The sequence below is a fragment of the Calidris pugnax genome, unplaced genomic scaffold, assembly GCF_001431845.1.
Source record: "Calidris pugnax isolate Ruff unplaced genomic scaffold, ASM143184v1 scaffold44, whole genome shotgun sequence".
Taxonomy (NCBI): Eukaryota; Metazoa; Chordata; class Aves; order Charadriiformes; family Scolopacidae; genus Calidris; species Calidris pugnax.
In genome coordinates this window covers 10,401,293-10,421,650 of record NW_015094506.1, presented here as the reverse complement: position 1 = coordinate 10,421,650, position 20,358 = coordinate 10,401,293, and the positions used below count along the sequence as shown (strand labels likewise).

At 43.6% G+C, this 20,358-nt stretch overlaps 1 protein-coding gene across 1 annotated transcript in view; it reads left to right on the top strand.

The window, feature by feature from the left end:
• PLXNC1 (plexin C1) overlaps positions 1 to 20,313 on the top strand; it is a 75,176-nt gene extending 54,863 nt beyond the window's left edge. The window contains exons 23-32 of the mRNA XM_014963300.1: positions 2,365 to 2,542; positions 3,719 to 3,822; positions 9,363 to 9,417; positions 10,524 to 10,555; positions 10,644 to 10,751; positions 12,675 to 12,838; positions 13,265 to 13,412; positions 15,112 to 15,252; positions 15,345 to 15,419; positions 17,057 to 20,313. Coding sequence (XP_014818786.1) covers positions 2,365 to 2,542; positions 3,719 to 3,822; positions 9,363 to 9,417; positions 10,524 to 10,555; positions 10,644 to 10,751; positions 12,675 to 12,838; positions 13,265 to 13,412; positions 15,112 to 15,252; positions 15,345 to 15,419; positions 17,057 to 17,161 — 1,110 coding nt within the window. The 3' untranslated portion in view covers positions 17,162 to 20,313. The remainder of the gene's footprint in view (positions 1 to 2,364; positions 2,543 to 3,718; positions 3,823 to 9,362; positions 9,418 to 10,523; positions 10,556 to 10,643; positions 10,752 to 12,674; positions 12,839 to 13,264; positions 13,413 to 15,111; positions 15,253 to 15,344; positions 15,420 to 17,056) is intronic.
• The last annotated feature ends 45 nt before the right edge of the window (positions 20,314 to 20,358 follow it).

Here is a 20,358-nt window from a genome sequence, read left to right as displayed (position 1 = left end):
CAGACAGGTTGAATCTGATTTATGAAAACTTCAAGTACAGAGGGAAGACATAATAATGATTGGCTTTCCGAGCTCCCCATCAATTGCTTCATCACTTAATATTAACTTCTGCAGGAAATCATATCAGCAAAACTGTCTGGCTCTCTTGGTTTTGAGATTTTTATGAGTTTAAATATTTCATCCCATCTGACCACTTCTTTGAGTTGTAAAGTATTGTTATTATCCTCACATTGTGGATACGTTTGATTAAGGAGTCTATAAATGACTTGTATTACACCTACATAAAGGACTACTTCTCTCTTTTTACAGTCCTGTCATCCTACAATGAGTTGAGTGGGGATGGGAGGACTGAAGAGACTGCACATTTATGTGCAATCTGTGTGAGAGCATGTGCTGAAAAGGAAATGCAGCAGAGAAAAAGACAGTTTCTCTTGACAGTCTGAAAGGAAGAGGAAATGAAGGAGAAGCAGTAACATGAATATTGCAGTGTAGGGATAATATTAGGAGGACAGGATCAACTAAAGAAAGGAATGCTTCCAAGGATGTAAAGACAAATCAACATCAGTTAAAGTGTGAGTAGCTACTCCAAGAAGATTAGTTGAGAGACTAGAAGAGACAAAGACTTTAAAATGAGTTTTCCAAAGACAAAATACAGTTAATCCCTGTCCACGTTTTTATCCTACAAGACCATGACCTCAGGGCAATCAAAGTCAAGGACAGGACTGCTGTCTGTTCATTTGGTCTGTGGGCCTAACCAAGCATGACTCCCTCATTCCCGTGCCAATATATTTTTTACTAATTTTCTGCATGAAATCCCAACCTGAGGCATGGTGTCCAGTCTGCTTCTCCTTCTGCAGGCACTGTTCCTGCATCTCCTCCTCTTCCGTTCCGTCTGTCCTTTCTGTGGTCTTATATTCCTCACAATTAAACATCTCTCTGTCCTGATTAATTTATCCTCAGTTACTTAAGTTACATCCTTGTCTGTGTTAAATCCTGATCTTCATAGTTTTGCAGCCCTGTTTTAGTACTCCTTTGCTTCTCTAGAAACAGTAAAGTTAATTTATGTCTTATTGATTACTTTTTTTTCACCACCAGTGTATTGTAATTTTCACTCTTTCTGGGCAATAAAGCAGAAAATAGCATTCTACAACTATTCATAACTATCTAAGAAGAGGAAAAAGTTGTCCATGCAGCAACCTGGACAGAAGTTCCTTTCTTCACATGACAACAGGGGAAAAAAAAAAAATTAAAAAATTAGGTGCTTCCTCTTTTAATGATCACTCCTTCACTGAGTCACACCTGCAGTGCTCACATTTCAGTCAAAAGATATGTGTTATACCAGAAATGTCCAATAACCAGAGTGGTTTGAGTACCTGGATTTTCCTATGCCACTTGCAGTCAAGTGCTGGCACCTAAAACACTTGTTTTAATTCTATTCTGAGACATCTGCAGCAGAATGCCTGTATCTGTGTAGCTGAACAGCGATGTCTCTGCAAGGAGCAGGCTACTGGAAGTGAGTGCTGTTATCACTCAGCATTAGCCATCTTTTGCTCATCCCTTTTTCCTTGCTTTTGAAAGCCTGACCTGACCTGACCAGAAATACTGAAAGCATTCCCTGGAGACGGTCACCCGGTCTCCTTGGCACCTCTCTGTGGCCCATACTCACCTTGTGTGCAGCCCAGCAGATGAGTTGTGTCCCAGCTAGGAGTAGCTAAAGGGCAGGGGGTTTGTAACTGGACAGGTCACATGGGTGCAGGTCTGGACCATTTTGGGTCATGTCTGCGGCAACATGCTTTCCCTTTCCACTGCTTCTGCAGTAGCCCTGTCTCTGTTGCCTCTAGAGATGTGGCTGCATGCAAACAGACATTGACGTCTCTGGGGGAGGTGTATTTTTTTGTATAATATAAGGTACTCAGCATAATCTGCTGGTGTAAATATGCATTTTAACACTGCTTCCTATCTACTCAAAATCAGTCATGCTTACCGTGACGACTTACTTAGCAACCTTATCAGATCTCTAGTAGCTTACAGTTTTGCTTTTAAGGCATTCGTTTTAAATAAAAGATCTGCTTCTTTTAGAACATGCATTGTAATTTTTTTCTGGTCTCCCGTCTTTTTTTGGTAATTCACTGAAATAGATTTGCACAAAAGCAGAATACAAAATATACTTTTGGAAATATGTAGCTATATATCTTTGATTACTTGGACATGAGAAATTCTAAATACTTCATTGTTTAATTCCTTCAAATAATCTTTATTTGAAATAGCTTTAATAACAAATATGATTAAAAACTCTCAGGTTTTGTAGGTTTCCCATGCCAGGTGTTCCCTGTAAGTCAGAATAATGTGTGTTTCTTTCCCCAGACAGTGAATGTTATCTTTGAAAAAATCCCAGAAAATGAGAGTGGAGATGCCTGTCAGACTATCCAAGTTAATGTTCTGGACTGCGACACCATAGGCCAAGCCAAAGAGAAGAGCCTTCAGGCTTTCCTTCATAAGAATGGCTTTCCTTATGGTCTTCAGCTGGATGAGATTGGTCTTGGTAAGAGTGTGTCACTGTGTTATATTTCCACTGGTCTATCTTCTTTTTTAGGAATTCCTACCCTTGGCTTTGGGGTTTTTTTTTAGCATTTAGGCAGAACATAGCTTTTGGAAGGAATCTCTGGGGAAATACTAGACCATTTTGCTACCACGTAGAACATCAGAACTACATCCCCTTCACTTCTGCAAGGACTTCAGCATGCAGTTGACAAACACATGTTATTTATTGAACACATATAATTTATATGTTCCTTTTCTGGGTTAAGTAAGGTGGCCCGGCCACCTAAGTACAGCCAATTGATAATTTTTGTCAGTGGGCCAGATGACACTATCATGATTTAGTCCCTAACTATCATCCCTCCTACCACCCTTCTTTCCAACAGGCCTGCATTTCCCTTGATCAGCAGAACCCACAAATATAGTTTATTTACAGTCAGATTAGGTGCATATAATAATTTGCATGTGACTCACAAAGATATGTACAATATCTGCAGATGTAAATATAGCCATTCTGGAGAAGAGACAGGCCACCTTTTCTTCTTGGGTTTTCAAGAGCCCAAGGTCAGATAAAAACAAGTAGTTAGCACTGCATCACTTCCCACAAGCTCCAATAGGAAATCCAACTAATTATATTACTGACATTTATCACCTCCCAGACTTGCTTCTTAAGATGTTGGTATGTCTCTACCTTCTCAGCTGCTGAGTTGGCAAGTGATGACAATTTACAGTCATATCCGATGGTTATATCCACTACCAGTGCCTGACTGCCCTTCACAAATACTAGTTCAGTCATATACAGCTCCTTTTGGTGGTCTCAGAAGTGGCTTGTGAAACCTTTCTTCTAGTCCCAACATGGTCTTAATACCAAGGCCCACTTGTGCAACAGAATAGCTAGATTTGATGAAAGCACCTCCAAAACCTCTGCCTTAACCAACACAAAGTAAAGCCCCAATAGCCTGCAGCAATGGAAGCTACCCAGGCTGTCACCCCAGAAAAGGAATCTGCATTGTGGGAGTGCAAAACCACTTTCATGTGACCTAGCACAAGGACAGAGAGAAACAGCTTAGTTGGGAGCCACTGGTCCAGAAATAATTAGGTGGTGGTTTTCTTTACAAGCATTTGGTACTGTGAGAATGCCATTGGGATGTAATTGTTTTCTGTTGCTGTCATACTGCAGAACTTGTGTCTGAGGAGCAGCAAAGAGAATTGTTGGATATTGATGGATCCTCAGAAGTGATGGAGGATGGGATAAGGAGGCTAAATACCATCAGCCATTATGAGGTAAGCACAGAAGCCAAACCAATTAATTAAGAAGCAGTTGCTACCCAGCTCCCAAATGCTGTCTGCATAGAAGTATCTTGATTGACGAAAATATCGAAGAGGTAGCTGAGCATCATCAACAGAAAGAAAGAACTATGTGACATGTAACTTTCTTGCCAATGAGTCATATGTTTTCAGTTACTTTTCAGAGGTTTGCGTGTTGCAGGGTTGCTCTGTTCAAGCATACCTGCTAAACCGTTACTTCTGTTGAGCATGTCAGTTAAAAGAACATCTCATTTCCAGGTGTGAACATTGCCTTGAATCTTTTCTCGTCTCTGCTGCTGAGTTTTTGATGCACCATGAGTAATTGTTTACCTTTTCCCACCTCATATTTTGATTCTCTGAACAGGTGGTCGTGACACTTCTGAAAGCTCATTGAGGGTCAAAACAAAAAGGGTGGATGAGTTTGGTTCCTTTTTCCTTGAGACCTTCTGTGGCAGTCTCCTTGCTTTCTCTGTTCCGGCTTCCACTTTCTGTCACCACCTGTACTGTATGTTTTCCCCTCCACTTCCAATTGCGCCTATAAACCAGTCCTTTTCAATGCTGCAATAATCTTTGTGTCATTGCAACAACACACAAGGCTGCATGCAACTGGTGGCAGAGCCCTTGTGGGAAAGCCCAGCGAGCAGCATTGCCTCTAAGGAGTTTCCACTGACACGAGTCAAAATAGAGGGTGAGAGGCTGTGGCAAAATGTGTAGCAGGTGATTGGCCTCAGGTGATAGGGTAGCTCACGTTTGATGCTTATAGATAGATTTTGGAAATGAGGTAGGTTGAGTGCTTTTAGTGAGCTTTCTTAATGCCTCGTTGAATTTGAAAGTCTGACTCTTAACCCGATAATCGATTTTTATTTGTTCAGAAGTTTTGCTGATGGGTGTAAGTCTGTGTCATGCAATGCAGAGAGGTGCTGAGAAACCTGAGCCAGCCCTGAGCACGTTGCTGTCTGCATGAGCAAGTACAGTGCCATCCACAGAGAGGAACAAGGACTCCTAGCAGGACTCTTCGTAGCTTGGGCAGAGCACAAGGCTGGTCAGATCTGGAGCAAGCTCATTTGGAATCACTTTACAGACTTCTGTAGGTGTTTGTTGCTGTGCTTACCTCCCGGGGAGACAACAGTGAACCCAGATGTCCTGACTCACCATCCACTGCCTTAAATACAGCTTTTCCCGTGCCTCTCTTGAATCTTGTCTGTAGATTAGCCTGCGACTTCCCTCCACTCCACTTGTGTACAGATTAGGACATTGTATTGTTGCAGTCAGAGTCTGTGCAGCAAAGGTCAACGTAGATTTGAATCTGATTAGATGTTTGAGCTTCTGTCTGATGTGATAGTACCCACCCTCTTCACTGCAGGCACCTATTTTACCTGGCAGCTTTTTTGTGCTTCCTGAGCTCATGGCGTGCCATGGCTCACGGGTGCCATACCTCATGGCTTCAGTTGGTCACTGTCATCCCTGGGCATCTTTGTCCCAGCCCTTGTTTTCGTCTGTGGTTTCTGCAGGCAGATGCAAGTTAGGTTGGAGGTTCAGTTGTTTTTGCAAAGCTGTAACTAAACTAATTATAGCTTAGCAGCTGCCGTATGGAAATTGTGTTGGGTATTTCTCTTAGATATTTTAGCTCACTTTTTCTGACACTGCCTAAAATGTACGTATTTTGTCAGAACCTTAGTGGCATTTTAGGCAGTGGCTTAGTGACAAGTATCAGCCATTAGTACATCTAGTTTATATTCTTGTATGCATATTAATGCAAAAAGCAATGTAAAGGTGTCTAGTTAGCAAGGAAAGGGACCATTGCACGCACAGTGTGAGGGTAGTCATGTTGACTGAGGAATTCCAACTTACATTTCAATAGTGCCTGGAGTTTTGTGGCAAGCCTGGGTTTTTTGGGGGGGGTTGTTTGTTTGCCAGCCTTAAATGCTAGAAAGTAACCAGATTTTTGAAACTGGAAAGTACTGACATTTTTTTTTAAATACTAGAGCATGGGGGTTGTGTTGTAAAGGTCTCAAAATCATTAGTCACTCTTGAAAAAGCAGACTTAGTTTGTACATTGATTTTTTTAAATGTGAAGTAAGGGATGTTTGCATTTTTGTGTGGTGTTTCTGTAGGGAGAAAAATACACTGTACTCTTATTAGACTTTCATTTGTTTCTGACTTGTGTGCTCCTTGTGCTCTAATTTTTTCCTCATAGTAGGGCTACTGATGTGATTATTTAAGGTCTACAACAAGGACTCCTAGCAGGACTCTTCGTAGCTTGGGCAGAGCACAAGGCTGGTCAGATCTGGAGCAAGCTCATTTGGAATCACTTTACAGACTTCTGTAGGTGTTTGTTGCTGTGCTTACCTCCCGGGGAGACAACAGTGAACCCAGATGTCCTGACTCACCATCCACTGCCTTAAATACAGCTTTTCCCGTGCCTCTCTTGAATCTTGTCTGTAGATTAGCCTGCGACTTCCCTCCACTCCACTTGTGTACAGATTAGGACATTGTATTGTTGCAGTCAGAGTCTGTGCAGCAAAGGTCAACGTAGATTTGAATCTGATTAGATGTTTGAGCTTCTGTCTGATGTGATAGTACCCACCCTCTTCACTGCAGGCACCTATTTTACCTGGCAGCTTTTTTGTGCTTCCTGAGCTCATGGCGTGCCATGGCTCACGGGTGCCATACCTCATGGCTTCAGTTGGTCACTGTCATCCCTGGGCATCTTTGTCCCAGCCCTTGTTTTCGTCTGTGGTTTCTGCAGGCAGATGCAAGTTAGGTTGGAGGTTCAGTTGTTTTTGCAAAGCTGTAACTAAACTAATTATAGCTTAGCAGCTGCCGTATGGAAATTGTGTTGGGTATTTCTCTTAGATATTTTAGCTCACTTTTTCTGACACTGCCTAAAATGTACGTATTTTGTCAGAACCTTAGTGGCATTTTAGGCAGTGGCTTAGTGACAAGTATCAGCCATTAGTACATCTAGTTTATATTCTTGTATGCATATTAATGCAAAAAGCAATGTAAAGGTGTCTAGTTAGCAAGGAAAGGGACCATTGCACGCACAGTGTGAGGGTAGTCATGTTGACTGAGGAATTCCAACTTACATTTCAATAGTGCCTGGAGTTTTGTGGCAAGCCTGGGTTTTTTGGGGGGGGTTGTTTGTTTGCCAGCCTTAAATGCTAGAAAGTAACCAGATTTTTGAAACTGGAAAGTACTGACATTTTTTTTTAAATACTAGAGCATGGGGGTTGTGTTGTAAAGGTCTCAAAATCATTAGTCACTCTTGAAAAAGCAGACTTAGTTTGTACATTGATTTTTTTAAATGTGAAGTAAGGGATGTTTGCATTTTTGTGTGGTGTTTCTGTAGGGAGAAAAATACACTGTACTCTTATTAGACTTTCATTTGTTTCTGACTTGTGTGCTCCTTGTGCTCTAATTTTTTCCTCATAGTAGGGCTACTGATGTGATTATTTAAGGTCTACACTATTCATAGAATGGTTTGGGTTGGAAGGGACCATAAAGATCATCGAGTTCCAACACCTCTGCCATGGGCAGGGACACCTCCCACTAGACCAGGTTGCTATTGTTTGCATGAGAATAACCACAAGCCTTGACAAGAAAGTTCCTGATTATCATGATGTCCTATTTCTCACATAGGAAGAGAGCTAGAGAACTGCTTTCAGATCTGCTGTCCAGTCATATCTCAAATTTCTCAACCTGTAGCAAATTTCTCACCATTCCAGGAGTGGGCACAACCCCAGGGAGTGAATCTGAACATGTGATCCGAATGTGTGACTAGATTATAGGGAGGATAGAAGGTCTGAAGAGCAAAGAAGAGACAGAGAGCCACACTGCTACATCTTCTGTTTTGCAAAGTAGCTGTACTCTGTGTTGTGTGGGTCTGAACAGATCTCCCGTCTCCCTTTTTTGTCCCCCACAGTAATGCACCTGACAAAGTAAGGATGTTTTGAGGTGCCCATGGGAGCAGCCCACCATGAAAAGTGATTTAGAAAAAAAGGGCTTCTTTAAATTATTATTGATCTGAAAGAGACAGCAGCTATGGCCAGTGAAGCAATGATAAAGAAGGGGAGGCACATTCCACTCAGTGCTAAAAGCAGTATTTGTCCCAGAAATAAACCCGAAGTGGGTTTTATGCCTGCCCTGCACCAACGCCTCTGGTTCCTGGAAGGAAGCACAGTTATCCCTCCGAGATCTACCCAACTCCCTCAGGACAAGAGCTGACACATTTCAGCACTGTGCTGCTTCTTGTAGTGGGAGTGGAGGCAGCACATTGCTCATGCTGCTCTGGGAGGGAGTGAACTTCTGGGTAGCCCTTTCCTGTTTACCTATCCTCAGGGCTGAGTAGGAGGACTCTTGTTCTCTCCGGGTGTTTGTGTCATCTCACAAGCCAGCCTTAGAGCATATTCCCACTTGTAGCGTGGTTTTAAAGTGCTCTGTGTTATCTGAAGGAGCTCTGAAACACCATATGATAAATGGAAACCATGCAAAAAAAATCGTACTCATAAAATAGATTGCATTTACTTTCCAGGAGCAAGTGTAAGTGCAGATTTCTCTGGCGCAAGACACAGCTTTTGATAGAGTATCTTAATGTTTAAACTGGTTTCTCACACTGGGCTGGCTGCCAAGGTTTAAAAAACACTTAAATTATTTTGGCAGAGATCCCTTCCTAGAACTGGCCAGTTGTTTTTGTAATTATAGAGGAAAGTATACTAGCACTTGGCAAGACCCAACATTTGACAGCAGAGCAGTGGTGTAGTTCTCAATGGGAGCTGTTTTTGAGTTACTCTTTGACAATAAAAGCATGACTTGCCAGTTTCTTATAAGATAAGTTACTATCCTGGCAACATGATAAATTCAGGGAAGGAGAGTGGAAGATTCTTCCTAGAAATCCCAAGGTGGCTAGATATGGCTCTTGACCTTTCAGTCCACAGGGCATAAATATTTCACTCACTTTGGGAACTGAAGTTTGAAAATAGTTCTCGGGAGGACCAGGCTAGATCCTCAACATGGGCCCTCTGTAGGGCATAGGGGAAGGCTCTGGAATGGACTGAGCTGGAAGAAAGGGGGCCAGAAGAGAAATAATTAGCTGTGTTTCCCTCCCTGCCTCACTTTCCTGTAAGATCCAATTGCATTGGAGCCAGAGAGTTGAGCCCAGGCAATCTGTAGAAAGATGGATGCAAGAAGCAGCACAAAGCAGTACATGAAAATGAAAGCGTCCAAATAGGGGCTGAACCAGAAAAATCAAAAAAAGGGAAAAGCTTTAAAGGCCAGCTTGTCGGAAGCACTGCCTTCACACCTTGCCAGGTGAGGCTAACAAACTGCAGCTGCTGCCCACGCCTGAAAGCCCAACCCTGGCTGCCTGCTGAGAGCCCTGCACACCCTGGTGAGAACAGAGTGGGCTGGCAGAGTCCTGTGCTGCCACGGACTTAAGGACAGAGGAAATGAAACTGAGAGTTTCATGAATTCTAGACACTTTTGTTTCAGCAAGATACATTTATTTTTTCTTTCAGATTTCAAATGGAGCAACCATAAAAGTCTTTAAAAAGAAGACAAGTACCCGATCAGGTAATGAAGGAACTTCAATCTATCTAATCTTTTGTGGAGAACAGGCTGGGAATGCAGAGAGCTGAGCTATGACAGGTTGTATCTTGGTCAATAGGAGGTCAGAAAAAATGGCACTTTGGTATAGCTGAGCCAAATGAAGAGCCGTGTTATCCTGGCTCTGAGCCTCTGGCAGGCACAGTGGGCTAGGAGGAGCGAAGAAGGCAAAGGAAAGAAGGACAGAAGGACTTACAGTCCTCACCAAATGAATGCTTAAAGATACAAACTCATAGGCAGGGAAGCAGGGCAGGGAAAGCCCATGCAGCACAAAGTGAGACCACTGCAGGGAACATGCCCTGCTCCAGTGCCTGGTGTTGTGTATCATAGACGTAGTGGTGCACTGTTCAGAGACAGGCATAACAAAAAAATGCTAGTTTTTTATTTTCCTTACCCGTTCAACTGTGTTTCTGAAAGCTTTGACTTGGCTGTCTCAACAGCAGGTCAGGAGTTAAAGGGTGCTTACAAGGTGCCAGTTCATCTCATCTACCCCTGTGGTGCCGGGTGATCCAACTCAGCTGATGGCTTGGGGGAGGTGGACTTTCTGTAGCCCCTGGGGAGAAAAAGACACTTGTGGCATGTGATTCACCTCACGATCAAGGTGAACATCTAAACTGAGGAGAGGTGTCCCTGAGGTGCAGGTCACTGGGATGGCATTGCGGGGTTGTCTGTTCTCAGCCATTGCTTTCAAACCTGACCTCAGTCCCCCTGTGCTGAGTACTCTTAACAGAGACTAAACCAATGCAATCATCTCCTCTGCTGTCTGTCAGAGCTGCTGTGAGCAGCTTTCAGAGGAGCTGTGATTTGCTGCCAGTTTACCCCAGCAGCAGCAGATGACAATGCCCCAGCATTCTGGTCCAAGCTACAGGTTGGCACTGGGGAGGTGAGCCAGGACCTGTGCGTTTCTCAGAGGCTTCCCCGACCCTGCAGGCAGGAAGGTGTGACACCAAGCCTCCTCGCTCGGCATCCTGAGCCACGCGCGCTGCCGCACAGCCCAGAGCTCAGCAGATCTCCCAGGCTTGTAGCTGTGTGTTTCATTAATGCCTGTTTGCTCTCTCCTTTCTGTTGTTTAGATGTGGACTACTCAGATGAACACTGTCATTTGGTAAGTTCAGTCATTACACTGTTAAATGGTAGATTTAATGCTGAGCTGCATTTGTCTCTGTGTAATCTCTCTAATCTCTTCATGACAGATTTTACCAGATTCTGAAGCAAACAAAGACGTGAAAGGAGCAGGTCACAAAGGAAAGCAAAAATTCAAAGTGAAAGAAATGTATCTGACAAAGCTTCTGTCAACCAAGGTAAACTGTAAAGGCCTTATTTTGGGGGAGGGCTGGTGTTAGGCATGGCTAGTTTGGCACAGCAGAAATGGAAAATAAAGCAGAAATTACGCAGGCTTCCTGCACGTATATCAAATGTTAAATTACAAAGGTAGCCTATGAAAATCACCGCACTAACTACAGATTATGACCATCTGCAAAGATGGCCACATTTCAGGTTTTCTAATGCTAGAGTTCTAAAATTGTCTGTTGCTCGCAGTCTCTGTCTCCTCAGTAAACACAACCTTTTTTCTCAGGTTAAAGAAAAAAGGTTATTGTTGAGCTTATAGAAAGTGAATTTGCCACTGAGTCCCATAGAGTCCCATCCCTTCTGGAGAGACAGCTTTCAGTCAGCGATCTCCTCACTCTCTACTAGTGTTTTCCCAGGTTAGAGACAACTTCCAAGGCCTGAGTTTCACAAAATACTGCCTATGAAATTAAAAAATCTTTTAAGGTCTCAAATTAAGCATCCAAAATAGCTAGATTAATTTTAAAAACAAGGTCCCTAGGATTTGTAATACGATTGCCTAATTTAAACAATGCTCGTTGCTTAGGAATAAGCCCTGCTCCCTCCCTCCGGTAATGTCATCTTGTTTCTGACTTGCTCAAAAGGTTTCTAAAACTCTTTGAAGCAGCATATTACTTAAAATATTAATCAGTGCCCAACAACACTGAGTGCTGTGTGATACAAAAGGCCTGAAGGAATGAAGATTATGGCCTTCTTGCATTTAAAAATCTATCAATCATTATTTAATTAGATTGTTGATAGCATCTGAAGTAATTTAGGACACTACCCAAAGTGAGAGTGAAGACTGGTCATTTCTCATTAGCTGTGGAAACGAACATATGCCCTTGGGAATTGCTGGAATAAACCAGTAATATCTTATGGTGGAAGACTGAAATACAAAAGGAAAGATCAGGCTCTTAAGAAACAGTCCTTTAGCGGGCTTTAAATTAATCATCTCCTTCTCTAAAGTAGGATAATGCTCTGAACAGCAGTGCTGTGATATCCTTCACTGTGAAATTCCACCCGTGATACACTATGCACTAAAGGGAATTGCATTGAACCGTGTCTTTCTCCCTCTGTCACCCCCACATACACACAGACACAACTGCAGAGTTTGCCCGCCGAAATGAACTGGCCAGTAGTGCATCAGGGCCCTGGGATACACTTAAATCCTTCTTGTTGAGAGAAGATTGGGCTGAACTGACCTCCAGAACAGATGTGAAGAAAAGAAGTACAAGACAGTGCTTTGCCTTATTTGCCTCTTCTTAAGAATACTCTGTCATGATGTCAGTGAGTCCATCGGCAACTTTGTGAACCAAATAGCTTCACTTCTGGATCAGAAATACCCAATTTTCAGTTCTTCTTTCTAATATTAGTGTCATTTTATGCCACCCAAAGCTGTTATCCTAGAATTAGATCAAGTGCCACAGTCGCTTGGCTGTGAAGTGTTGATGAGCACATGTGTTCAACATGTGTCACAGATGGCACCAGTGCCCTAGAAAACTGGTCAAACTCCTTTTGCTCACCTCCCTGTTACTTCCATTCACGAGTTCCAAATGCCTATAGCAATGGTGCCAACACTATCTGAAAAGTTGATATTGTCTTTGTTGGAACAAGTGGTTCCTTCCACCTACGACTTGTCACAAGGTTCACCACAATTCTCCTGTCTGTAAAGTGGCAGGACGTGACATTTGAAAGCAGCTCATTATGGTGCATTTGAAGTTTCATTTTTGTTGTTGACTGTCTTGTTTGCCAATAACCTATGCCCTAGGTGTTTGCCACAAGTGCATTGTAGTTTCTGTGTGTGGTTGCTTTGAGGCACACTTAGCTCTCCCGAGGCAAGAAATCCTACTCTTTTCTTGCGTAATAATACCACTGTTTATTTTCTTACTTTTCAGGTTGCAATTCATTCAGTTGTTGAAAAGCTCTTCAAGAGCATTTGGAGTTTACCCAACAATAAAGCGCCTGTTGCCATCAAGTACTTTTTTGACTTTCTGGATGCCCAGGCTGAGAGCAAAAAAATTACTGACCCTGATGTGGTGCATATATGGAAAACCAACAGGTATGTCCCTATGATATATGCAGGAGGGTGTGCACTCTCTGAAAACGTAGTTGCAAAGATGGAACAGGTGATCAGAAGAATAAGATTCTGGCATGTCTGGTTGAAGATGTGATTCGGCTTTGTGGATCCCAGTAATTTTAGTATATTGACTGGATACTGACACAAACCACCATAGCTTCCAGGACTGCATACTGACATCACACTCAGAAAGAAGTGTCTGCAGGTTGAGAGCATTATTTGAAAGATGGAAGGGTGATTGACTGATGTGTTTGCTCTGTAGCCTTTGTTCCCTGATCTCTTTTTTAACATGAATATACAGCCTAGAAATGTGCTTCTTTCGAGTGCAGTGTATTTAAACTACCATTTTAAAGCAGTTGTGCTACGTGAGTGGTTCATTTTAAAGATCCTTGTTCTTTTTCTGTCTAGTCTTCCTCTTCGCTTCTGGGTGAACATACTGAAGAATCCCCAGTTTGTCTTTGATATTAAGAAGACTTCACATATAGATGGCTGTTTGTCTGTAATCGCACAAGCTTTCATGGATGCCTTTTCTCTAGCAGAACAGACACTGGGGAAGGTAAGGCTGCCCTTCCAGTCCTTTGCTATCTCCTCAACCAATGGCTTTTGCAACTGTACAATGATTTGGGGTGTGAAGTCCCTGGATCTGCTGACATCAGGGGCAAAACTGTCAGTGGACTAATTAAGCTGGGTTTCCACTCGTTGTTGCTCTTTCTCACAAGACTTTGAAGAATTCACTGGTGTAGGCAGATAGAGCTGCTAGAATGCCATAGTTATACTTAACTGCCTTTGTCTTCTCTGCAGTTAGTTTCTGCACACTGTTTTTATAGAATGTGGAAGAGGATGAAAATTGTAAGATTATAATGAAGTTTTAAAAATTTTTAAACAAAGTTCTTAAAAGCATTAACATTATTTGATAAGTAATCCAAATTTTGTCTGGCACATACCAATGTGCATGCCTTGTAAGCTGCTGTGCAGTCACCAGAAGACTGGGGATCAGAAATACTTCATTTTTACCAAGGATATTTTCCTTGTCTTTGAACCAAAGTAGGAAGCAATTGTTTGGGCTCTTAGTACCAAGAAAAACAGGCTAAAGATTTTTTAGCCTAAAAAAAAAAATTCTATAAAAAAGAACTCATTTCCTGTGTGATCTGAACCAATTTGCTCATCTGTTAAAGAACAAATATATAATGCAGTTGTCTTATTTTAGGAGTAAAGTGTCATGAATTAAAACTCATCACATCACTTACTTGATGGAGAAACAGCAAATGAGCATGGTCTGTTAGATTGCTGTGCTTAACATCCATTGTGAAGTACTGTTGATACAAAAGCTGCCATTAGAAAAGGGATGCTGAAACCTGATAAAGGTTTGCAAGGCAGTAAACATCTCCTGCCCTTTGAGTACTAAAATATATTTACTTACATGGTTTTTAGCCTTTTATCTTAAAATATTCTTTAGCCACTTAGTAAACAAATATTTAAATCATTTCATCACACAGTGGAAACAGTAGTGACAAGGTATCACGTGGTTGTGTCATTTATTCCCCAGAATTTAAACTAGAGCAGTGACAGGAAACTACCAGCCCCCACTTTCACATTCTGAAAACGATGGTTTCCAGGTGGGGCTTTGGCTCCTACCACAAGCAGCAACATTTATTTCCTCGGATGAGCCTAAAGCTGCCTGATACGTGAGCGCTGACCTGGGTTGTCGAAGCCCTTGGGGAAGAAATAAATCCCTTTGGCTGTAGGTGGATGGCAGTCAGCTCTCCACGCTCTGGAACCCCTGAGAGAAAGCAGCAGTAGGGACCAAAGAGCTTTAGGGGAACCTCTGCCAGGGCAGGGCTCTCTGGCATCTTGTCCTGGGGGAGCTTTCCACAGCAGCGCTCTGTCCTGTATGTAAGTAGCGTATCAGCCTCAAGGCCTTTTTGGTTCAGCTTTCATAATCTTTGAGGTCTGGAGAGGGGTGAGGAGGAAGGAAGAAAGGAAAATGTTTCTGAGAGAAAAATCTTCATCACTCTTGATGCCAATAGAAATAATTATATGGCAGCTGTCGTGAAACACAATGCACCGTTCCTGAGGTCCTGTGTCTGTTCTTCATCTTTATTTCATAACCTTGATTCTTTGCATATAAACCACTGCAAAGAGACATGAGTCACACAGAGAACAGACACAATTAGATGCAATTAACTATGTGGAGGTGGAACCTTAGGAAATCTGTGCTGTGAAAATTGACAAGGCTTCATATATTTTCTTTTAAGGAAGCACCAACAAATAAACTTCTCTACGCTAAGGACATTCCACTCTACAAGAAGGAGGTGAAAGCATACTATAAAGCCATCAGGGATCTGCCTCCTTTGACCACTGCAGAGGTTGAAGAATTTCTAACTCAGGAATCTAAGGTATGGTTGAGAAGTGAGAACTTAATTTGCTTTCATGTGAAGTTTTTTTTTAAAAAGGAGAACTGCCTGACCAGAACTGTTTTCTGTTTTAGAAACATGAAAATGAATTTAATGAGAAAGTGGCCTTGATTGAAATCCACAGATACATAGTGAAATACTATGATGAGGTGAGCACATCCGTTATTCCTGCTTAACCCCTTCCTGTTATTACTTGCTTGTAATTGGGCTTGACAAAGCAACCAAGGGCTGGCCTGGGGTGCGAGTTACTGGGTGCCAGTGCAGAGACAGCCCCTCAGGGCTGCAGCCGAGGCTGCTCCTCCCACTGAGCTCTGCGGGGCCAGATCGGTGCTGCCCCCACCCCTCAGAGGGGTCAAGGGCCAGTACCATCACCACTCTATTTCAGAGACAGAAGCCAGGAAATGCTCCCTGCAGTTTTAAGGAAGTTCCTATCTAGTCTAGACTTCTGGTTTTACAGTGTTTGCAGAGTGTCTGCTAATTCCTGTCACAACTCCTGTGCATGCACTCCATTTCCCCGGAGATTCAGGAGTCAGCTGAGACTGGCACCAGGGCTCTGGGTTTAACAGTCAGTTCAGACACCTCAGCGGAGCACACTCAGCCTTACAGCAAGAGCTGTCTGCTCCTTTCCCGTCATCGCCCTCTCCTGCTCTGCTCTAACAGTCTTTCTCTTAAAGAAGCTCTAGCTTCCAGTCCCTGCTATTGCTAACAAAATAAATCTTTTCTCAACCGAAAGCACTTAGTCACAGGCTACCCCTGAGCTGCTTTGTAAGAAAATCCCTGCCCTCCTCCGCTTTGCGTGATAGGATTCTCCGCTCCCTTTTGCCTCGGCATCCTTAACAGAGGCGGCTGTGCCTGCGCAGGGAGGCAGATAAGAGCCAGCTGGGGTGTGCTGCCTGAAGGGCTCGTTACCACTTCCAGCAGGTTGTCTGGGTCTCCCAGCAACCAGACCTTTCTCTCTCTCATCCCCGGCAGCGCAGCATCGGTGCTGGCTGCAATCAGCCCGCTCTCAGTCACCTGTTAGCGAGCTCACCACTCCTCATCTCTAACATCTCAAATTATCTGAGTTCGGCAGTAAATCTTTGCCTCTTAAAAGAAGCTAGGGATGGCACTTGGAATGGCACTGCACTTTATTAAATTCATTAAAATTGTTGACACAGGAGACTTCAAAATATTTTCTAATATCAGTGCCCAATTTTGCTTTTTTTGAAGCTGGTACTGGCTAAATTTACCCCATCCTTAGTTTTCTTTCTCCCTCTGGCTTTTGACCGGGTGCAGCTAAACCTTATTCATTGCTTGCTGAGACCTCAGTCGCTTTGTAGAGTTGCCAGCAAAGAGTTCTCAGACAGCAGTAATGCTCCCTCCTATCACCTGGGCCGGTGCCAAGTGGGCCAGTTAGAGGAAAAGAGGCAGTTTATTGCCCTCAGTTTATAGGGCAGAGGAAGAGAAATAAAATACCGTTTACGAATCTGCTCTAGAGTAAAGTTGGAGCACTGGCCTCGCCTCACACTTCCAAGAGCTGAATGTGTGTTGGATTTGTTTGGGGATTTTTGCTTGGCTCTGTCATTCTTTTGTGGAAGTGTTGCAAATCCTGTAATCATAACGACTTGAAAGGAAAACTACCAAAATACAGTGTTAGAGTTAGAAAAGAATGTTTACATATAGGCAGGCATTCAGATGGGTTTTTCTGCCAGCAGTTGTTGGAATGCAGAAAAGCAGGCTTTAAAAAACAGCAAGTAAAATAAGCACTAAAAAAAAATTATTCTCTTTTTTTGCTAATTGTTAACAGATTGTCAGCAAACTCGAGCGAGAACGGGGGTTTGAAGAAGTCCAGAAACAGCTCCAGCAAGTAAAAGCCTTATTTGATGAAAAGAAAAAATGCAAATGGCTTTGAGCAGAGCACTGGCTCACAGCGTCACTGTGGGGGATTTTAAATAAGCGCTACTGCTCCCAAAACTGTTCTGACTGACTATATGTACAGGGTTTGAAACATTTGGACACTCTTCTCCACTCTGACCCTTCCAAGTAATATCTACGTTTGGGAATGAAGCACGGGCAGGGTAATGTATTCAAACGTGGGCACGTGAAAGCGAAAGTGAGTCTAATGTTGGCAGGGCCAGCATTTTTTAGGTACTTTGAACACACATACCTTTTGGTTCAAAAACATGGCCTGCGTAAGCTTTCTGCTTACTTGAAAGCGAGCTCGTAGGAGATGCACAAAGCACACTGCAAGTTCAGGGTGCCCGTGTGAACTTGTAAGTTCCTACTTGTAAGTAGCTTTTTTTTTCTGAAGAGAGAAAGCTGATGTTGCCCCACATCCTTTCAGCAGCCTTTGCAAACTGTCTGGATGAGCTCCGGCTGCAGAATACGGGTCAGCTGCAGTTTCCTACCTTCCAGACAAATGTACACTGGTTCCTGTTTGGAGAAAAGGAGAAAAAAAAAAAACAAAAAAACAGCACCAAAGTGACACTTAGGACAAGTGTGTTTAAGGAGCAAAAGTGGCTCTGAGGTTTGAAGGCCAAATGTCACATGGCAGGACTTCTCTTCCTTAGGTTAGAAATTCCACATGCAAAGAGAGGCCGACCACTGAGCAGGGGGGAGGGAGGCTTTTGGAGGAAGGCCCTAGAGCGCCAGGGGTCCGTGTTTACACTTGTACCTTTCCATCCATGAAGCTGTGAAACGCTCCTGAGCAGCTTCACACGTGAAGCCTCCGGTGCAGCTGCTCCGCCTGGGCCCAGTGCTGTGGTGTGATGGAGCAGCTGACCATGGCTGCCCTTCCCAGCACAAACCTGTGCTGGGGTGCAGGATGGGCCCGGCCAGCCCCGGACCAGGGACTCACAAACCTAAAGCCAGCAGATACTGTTTTTCTTTCCAGGTTGTCCACACAAAGGCTGTGTCTAAAGAGGGTAAGAGCAGGAGGGCTGGGGTTGTCTCTGTACGAGACACGGATACACAGGTGGTGGCTGGGGAGGGGGTAACTCTCTGCCTTAGTCCTGCTGGGCTGGTTTTTGGGGCTTGGCCTTTTTCAGAGGAGGGCGGCCATGACATTTGCATTGGTGGCTAAAGTTAGCCTGGCTGGAAAGCAGGTGCGTGGCCACGCTGCTGAGAAGAGGCTGGTGCAGTGGCGACTGTGCAAAGCCGTGGAGGAACGGCGGTGGCTTTGGCTCGGCTACCGCACCGGCACCGTCCTACCTCCCACTGCACACCTGAGAGCTTCTGTTGCCGTGGGCTCGGCGCCAGTCACGTGGAGGCACTTCCTGAGGCTCCCTTAGACTTGAGGTAAGATGTCGATGAGATGGTGATAGGTTTCCAGAGGAACCCATGGCGTAGCAGAGTGGCCCACAGGCGAGGGAAGAGCTGTCCCTCCCCGGGGCAGTGGTGAGGATGCCCCAGGCTGTGGGTGGCACAGACAGCCCAGAGTTTAGTGCAGAGAGCCTGTGCTGGGGCTGTGACCAGCCAGAGGCTCCCTGGCAGCCCCCGAGGCTGCAGTCCTAAAGCTGGCAGGTCTGGCTGCAGTGGCTGCCAGAAGCAGGTACCAGGCACAGTCCCCCAGCACCGGTGAACATTAACCACGCTTTGGCCACCTCTTCATGTGGGGCCAGCAAACACAGGAAGACGTTGCCTACTGGTCTGCCCCCCCTCCCCACCACGCGATTGCACAAGTTGTCCCTCCTGCGGCTCGGTGAGGGCAGCCACCAACCCATACTGTGATGGCTTTTTGTTGTTGTTGTTGTTTTTAATTCAAGTCTTACACTTGCTATTAAGTTTACACTTTATACTTGATGGAATGTATGGCTTTGTTCAGGAAACTGCACTACAGTGTTGCAGTACTTTCAGTAGTTCTAGTCTCTGCCTGGCACAATAAATTGGTGGTAAGTTTAGTTTTAACTGGGGAAATAAGACCCACCCCAACCCTAACCTTGTCTTACCCTCCATCCTAAAGGAGTGGTCCATGGCTTGAGTAGCACTTAAGCTTAGAATACCTGTACTTAAGGGCTTGATTTTTATCATTCTTAATCTAACCTTTTAAAGCAGCATCAATTAAATAGAGAAAAAAAAAGCACAGTAATTAATGTGAAAGGAGGGGCATGAGCACATCACTCTTTCCAGTTAGACGTCTCAGCAGTTCCACTCCAGTTCAGGTGTTTGCTGGCAGTGCATTTGAATGAACTGTGATAGTTTTGGTCAACAGTAACCTTCTGTACAGGCAGAAAAAACAAAAAACCCCAACATTTCTGCTTTAAAAAAAAAAAAAAAAAAGCTGTAAAATATAATCTGTTTACGTGGGTCTGATCCTGTGAACTTCACTATATGTGTTTATATGATGAGGAAACGAAAACCAGTCCTATTCTGTATTTGTACTACTGCTTGTTTGCTACAATAGCTTTAATGATTTCTAGAGATTAAGTATGTGTTGAAGCAGGCCCTGTAGCTTTTTAGCCGAGGGCCTGGAATAGGATTCTTGCCTTTTATTGAAGCCTCCTCAACAGCGTCACTCTGTTAGTAAACCATTTTGAAGTCATGCTGGGACTTTTGTAACCCGTGGAGTGGGTCTCACGAAGTGATGTGAAGTATAATGAAGTGATTGTGGCTCTTTTGGTAGGTTTGGGTCAGCACACACACACACACAAAAACCAAATCCATTGGCACATCTTCCCTCTCTGCCATTCGCTGTTAGTGGTACCCGGACAGAAACAAACAAACAAACAAAAGACCCACCTCTGACTAAAGCTGTGTTACAGCAGCCCGACAATTCCAACAGCCTGCTCTGAAACAAAAAGCAAACTTCTCTTTTACCTGATTTTTTCACATGTTTACAGGCAAACTGCTATGGCAAACAGCGTATTTTCTAACACTAGCTTACAGAGCATTATTTTGCAGTCATCTAGTTTGAAGTCAACTCCTACTAATGTGTAAAGTAATTCCTGTTGTACAGAAGTGAATCTGTTGTTTAAAAATGAATGGTTTAAAAAAAAAAAGTGCAAATGACAAATACATGTTGATGTTTGTATGGGTTTATCTAGAATAAAATGCATTTGGAGGTTATTTTTGATTAACTTGTGTGCTTTAAAGCGGTTAAAGGAGAGCAAG